Source organism: Heloderma suspectum, chromosome 3 (genome assembly GCF_057233095.1).
Source record: "Heloderma suspectum isolate Gila_16-S chromosome 3, 16-S_ref, whole genome shotgun sequence".
Taxonomy (NCBI): domain Eukaryota; kingdom Metazoa; phylum Chordata; class Lepidosauria; order Squamata; family Helodermatidae; genus Heloderma; species Heloderma suspectum.
Window position 1 is genome coordinate 76,572,142 of NC_139460.1, and position 6,000 is coordinate 76,578,141.

Here is a 6,000-nt window from a genome sequence, read left to right on the forward strand (position 1 = left end):
GTTATCCCCATTAATTCACATTTTGAGTTAAGCATTGGTATATCCAGCCCACAACAATTTACACTTCAGAAGTGTTCAGATGAATCTTAATGGTTTATATTCCAGTTCAAATTCCAGGGTTTGAAAAGAACCCCTGAGACTTATCTTTAAAAACTACCATTCAAACAGGAGAAAATCAATAGATTAAAGAATAAGCAACACTCATGATTGTTAATTACTTTGTCTTGGGTACAGCAGTCAACTAACCTGGCTCCTTTTCTTTTAAATTCTTATATAAATAATATTGCAGGGGATTTACTTTCCCCCCGATAATTGCTGAAAAGAAAATTGCAGCTTTATTGTACGCAGATGATCTGGCTATTATTGGATGAGGATGGGGGTGGAGGGATAGAGAAATTTGTGAGACTGAAAAACTACCAATTACTAATAGACAGAGGTCTCTTTTTTTGGCAAAAAAACATCGAGACATGTATGGAGATTGGATGGCCATATCATAGAACAAGTTAAGAGTTTCAGATATTGGGGGATTTTGTTTATAGGACACTTACTTGGAAATCTCATGTAGAGGCCGCAAGATTAAATGCTATTGGGTCATCACAAGCGTTTTTAAAATCTCAGTGGACAGAAGGAGGAATTTGGTCCTCACAGTGATAAAGGCTTTTGCAGGAAAGACAATTAGCCAGATGAGTGATGGGGCAGAAATTTAGGGAATTTGAAACATCATACTCAAGTGGGTTCAAAACAATTTTATAAGATCTTTATTGAAATTCCCAACAGATGTTCCTGCTTCTATGCTGAGAGCAGAATTGAGCTTTTATTTCACTTACAGCTAGGATAGATATGATGTTAGTAAGTGTTTGGTTCAGACCTGTGAGCATGGATAACCGTAGGCTCATGAAACAATATTTTTTTGGAAGAAATGGTTATGGGTAACTGGTTTTGATTTTGTTTGGGCTATGAAGTGTCCCATGTACCCTTAAATAAGGATCAGATCAAAACCAGAATAACCATGGCTGCTGTAGAGCTGGATTAAAAACAACAACCCCAGATAAGCTAGAAGCTCTTTCTGGTTTAACTTGTTTAAGGATAACTCTGGTCTGGCTGTGTTTTTACAGCATTGAGATTCCAGTCCTCTGCTTGGTTTGAGGGTAGATATAATGAAATTCCCACAAATCAATGGTTCTGGGATACAAGAGAAATAGAGGACATTGTCCACTGTGTTCTGTACTGTCCTGGTTATAGAGATCCCATGGAAATATTCTTGGAATATCTGTTAAACTAATACTATTATTTTCCTGATATTGTTAAACTTTGTCTGCTGTTGAGAGATTATGACCCTTACGTTACAATACGCATGACAAATTTCACTCCTGCTAGGAAAATTAGGAAAATTTGGGGGGAAAACAGATTAATTCTGGAGTTTGTCCTGTTAAAATGCATTTTCCTTGGTTAAGGCCAATGGTTGTATAACAATAAAATTTCTGTTTAATATATTAAAACTCTTTATTGATTGTTAATATTTTTTCTATTGTAGTATGACAACGCATGCAGGATGGGTGACGTAACAGTGGTATAAACTTGAAGAAACAGCATTTATATCATGACTTTCAAGTTACGGAGCAAATGAAGTATTGTATGTTTTGTTACTGTCTTTTAGAGTCTACAGAGAAGTTGGTAAAGTAGACTAGAGTTATTATAGGTAGTGGTTTACCTCTCAAATGTTTACAAATGCACTGTTTAACTATTACTTCCCTTTAAAGAATACTAGACATGAAAATGTGTGAAAATATGAAGGTAGTATCAGCACTGGATAGACATACAGATTCAAAAGATTAACATATAATAAATAATGTAGCTTGCAGTTTTGGTACTCCGTTAATTTAATTTCATTTAATTGCATACAAGGTATAATTTTAAATTACACTTAGCAATGAATTAGTATGCTTGAAACAATGTGCCTTTCATACTGCATGTTTTGGTGCTGTCTTTTTAATTTTATGAAAATTATTTTTTATATAAACATGAATTTTTCAAAACACTGCCTTGTAAATCTTACAGATACACTTAATAAAATTTTATATGAAGATACAGTAAGTTATATATACATGATGATCCTAATAAGTTGGAAGTGTAAACGTAAAAGTATATTTTATGGTCCATTGGTTTCTATAATTTACACAGGTGTTTAATTATTAAAATGTTAAGAGTTATGTTCTACGGTTGTTTGTAATATACCTAGTTACTGCTGCAGGTACATTATCTACCAGCACTTTCATTTGGGCTTTGAAGCAAATAGAAAGCCAGTACAATTAAGTAATGTGCACCCCACAATCTTGTCAGAAAGTGAGCCACAGCATCCCGTAGCTTCTGAACTATTTTGCAAAGCAGCCTCACATAGGACAAACACTGTAGTAGTAAATAGAGGAGGATACTAACACGTGGGTAACGGAGACCACTAAAATCCTTGTCCAGGAGAAGTGGTCATAGCTGATTTCCCAGCAGAGACGGATAAAAGGCACCGCTAAGAATCCAGTAGCAGTGCCCAGTCCCAAAAAACTTCTAGGCTGGGCATCTTGTCCTCTACAGGAATATAACCTGTCTAATGGCCAAAGCAGACATTACTTTAAATGTGTGTCTAGCAGCTATGTCGTTTCCCCCCCATTTTTACTCTACAGCAGATGCAGTGGCCCTCCCAATCTGGATCAGGACCCATGTGTCAAGGGGGGCTTTTAAGATCTGAATCGGGGGCCTGTGCCTACTTTAGAGTAAAAATGAAAAGACATTGTTGCTAGACACACAGTTAAAATAATATCTGTTTTGGCCCTAGGACGGGTAGAACTAATGTCAGCATAAATTCTGTCTTGCCTGGATTAGGTTTCAGTTTTAGCCCTCATCCAGCCCATAACAGCATTTAAATGAGCATCATGCACCAGATATTGGCCTACGTTGGGGAAAGAACTCCATTATAGATAATATAAAATGGAAGTTCCCATACCTCCTAGTATAAACTTAGGGCAGTATGCCAGTATTAGCCCTACTTAGAGTAGACTGATTGAAATAAATGAGACTTAAGTTAGTCATGACTAATAAGTACCATTCATTTCAGTGGGTCCACTCTCTGTAGGACTAACATCAGATACTACCCTTAAGCCATTCTAATGCCACTGCATACATTTTATAAAGTTGACAGGTCAGAGAGACGTTGGGCAGTATCCAGTTGTGTCATTCTGCAAGCACAGAATGTATGTGCTAGCAGAAACTAGGTTTCAAATTATGCACAAGAGGAGAGTCCAGCTAAAGTTTCATTCGCACAAGTGGTTGTACAACTGGTTGCATATTACGCTTGCACAACTGCTTACACGACGGAAAGTTTAGGCAGAGCTCCACTATGCTGTTTGAATTTGCTGAATGACATACTACCCGTTAACTGCAATTAGACTTTCAAACTTTTCTGAAAAAGAGACCCGCTGTTGTGCTAGGCAACTGGAGCTGACAGTACTTAGCTAAAATCTTTCAGCTCTTTTAAACTTGAATCTTCAATTATACTGAGATTTTAAGTGTCCCCTCCCCCTTCTTTTACGCTATTTTGGCTCTTCTGCTACCTTAGTAGAGAATACCAGAAAGTTATTGAAAACTAACTGTAGCATAGCTTTTCCTTCTGTTTATACTTACAAGGTACCTCATCCTTTATATGTCCTTCCTTCAATATCACCAAAAGGCACTGATAGTGGTGTTGGCAATGGGCAGAATCCAGTATTGCTGCGTCCGTAACAGGATTTCCTTCCCCTTCTTTTGGCCCCGCAGAAGCCCCCCTGAAGATCTGCTCCCAAGGGTCCCCCAGCCCTCTGAAGCAGATTTTGTGGGTGCCTAGGAGCTGCAGGGCGGAGGGGGAATCATCCCTCTCCTGGTTCTGCTGATGAAAGCAGTACCATTGGTAAAACTACTTCATTGGATTTCACCCAATATGCAGATTTGTTTTACAGTTAACTTAATTAAAATCTAGGCGATTGATGAACTGCAGTGGGGCAGGGGAGTTAACAGCCTATATGTGTGTGTTTTACAGTATACTGATGCTTCCCTGAAGCTTTATGTTGGGAGAGGATAGAAATAAAAATAGGCAGATATTGGTATGATCCCTGCTGTGTGGAATAGAGAGTACACTGCTTGGCATAGAGCATTTGTGCCTCATAATAGTGGTTCTTACTCAAAGATGAAACTGGTTTGACAGCATCAGAAATGACTTGACCCTAAAATTTACTACTTTAACCAATAGATGCATGGAATAGGCTATGATGTACACTGGTACAATGTCACAAAATGGCTAGATGTGGGTGTTACAGAAAGGAACATCAGTAAGAATATTTAGGATGTGTTCATTAGCATGGCACTTTAAATATTACAATGCTGACTCTAGATCAGTGCACTCAAATAGACTTTGGGCCGATTTTTTGACTGTAAAAGCAATTTTAAAAAGTCAAAATGATGTTTTGTGGTGGTCAGCTATTTTTATTCTAAAAATATCAGGATAAATACAACCACTGACATGGTCACCATCTCTTCACATAAAAACTGAGACCTTATATTTGGCTGATAAGGAAACTGAGAGGCGAAACTATACCCACCTAGGGTACAGGCAACTCTTTAAACCATTGGGTTTTGTTTGACTTGCAGGCAGTGGAGACTGGTGGCTCTGATGTTGGTGGGGCTGTGCATCCACTCTGGGTTTCAGTCAGAACCAGCCAGAACTGTAAAGGAGCTATCCAAAGTGCTGCGCTCTATCCCCAAAATAGGTTCAGGAGATTGACTAGCTCTCCTTTAGAGTTCTGACTGGTTCTGGCTGAAACCCAGAGTGGATGCACAGCCCCACTGAAATCAGAGCCACCAGCCTCCACTGCTTGCAGGAGAACAAGCAAGATTTGATCTAAATTTATAGTGTGTAAAACAGAGGAGAGCAACTAGTGGCCCTCCAGATCTTTTGGCCTACAGCTTCCATCATCCCGCACTGTTGGCTATGCTGGCTAGGGATGATGGAGACAAAACAGCTGGAGGGCCAGATGTTGACCCCCCCAATGTAAAATATAACTGAATATTTAATGCCATGTGTAAAGCATTAAGAAAGATATTCACATCTTAAACCTCCTGTTCGGATAATTGCTGTTATCTCTAAACCTCAGTTTTCTTGAGATAGATTGCTAAGTGAACTAATGTAATATTCTTTCATTCTGCTGTATAAAATTAAACTGGGAGCTGCTCATTTTTTGTTCAAATGGTGTATAGTGCTCTTTCAAGCAGAAAGGGGTAGCGTATTACCAAGGATTATCTCTTTCTGTGTGCAGGATGATTCATCCACTGAAAATGTGCATGTTCAGGAAGTCTGCGATCCTTAAACCTTTTGTTTGGAAATAGCTCTCTTGAAGTTGATTGAACTGCTCTGAATTAAGAGGTATGAAGATCTCTGCCATAATCTGGAGAGATTTTTAGGAACAAAATGCACTAAAACCAAAGATGTCTAAATAAATACAAGGTTACTTAAAGGAATTAAAACAAAGATCACTCATGCAACTGAAAAATGGAGCAATTTTGATCACAGCTCATGCAGAAATTGCTATTGAATCTCATGTTTGCGGTTAATTGTACGTCCACGAACATATGCGTGCACGCACACACACTTAGGGTGCAAGCCTATCCTGATAGGCAGCCACCTCCGAACTCGAGGGCGACCACCTATCCAATGCAGGGCAGGAGAAGCACAGAGGGGATTGTTCCATCCACACTTCTCCTGCCCTGCATTTTCGGCTAGACAGCTGATCGCGGCTGTCTAGCTGCGGGAGGGCTGAGCGGGGAAGGAGGCTGCTGTATGACATGTTGGATTTGTTGTGCAGGCATTTCTGCCTGCCCCGGAATGCCCCTAGACATGCCCCTTGTCAGCTGCTCCGCGCTCCTCTTGCAAGCGGGCTCTGAGGTCGGTTCCGGGAAAACAAGATATCCTCTGGCCATTTA

The 6,000-nt window shown here is 39.5% G+C and overlaps 1 protein-coding gene across 2 annotated transcripts in view; it reads left to right on the forward strand.

Annotated features, from left to right (window-relative positions):
• The window catches only part of LOC146349810 (coxsackievirus and adenovirus receptor homolog), an 80,932-nt gene extending 75,668 nt beyond the window's left edge, over positions 1–5,264 (forward strand). For both annotated transcript variants that reach the window (XM_084843531.1, XM_084843529.1), the window contains exon 8: positions 1,535–5,264. In XM_084843531.1, the coding sequence (XP_084699657.1) occupies positions 1,535–1,576 (42 nt within the window). In that variant the 3' untranslated portion in view covers positions 1,577–5,264. The remainder of the gene's footprint in view (positions 1–1,534) is intronic.
• Positions 5,265–6,000: the final 736 nt, after the last annotated feature.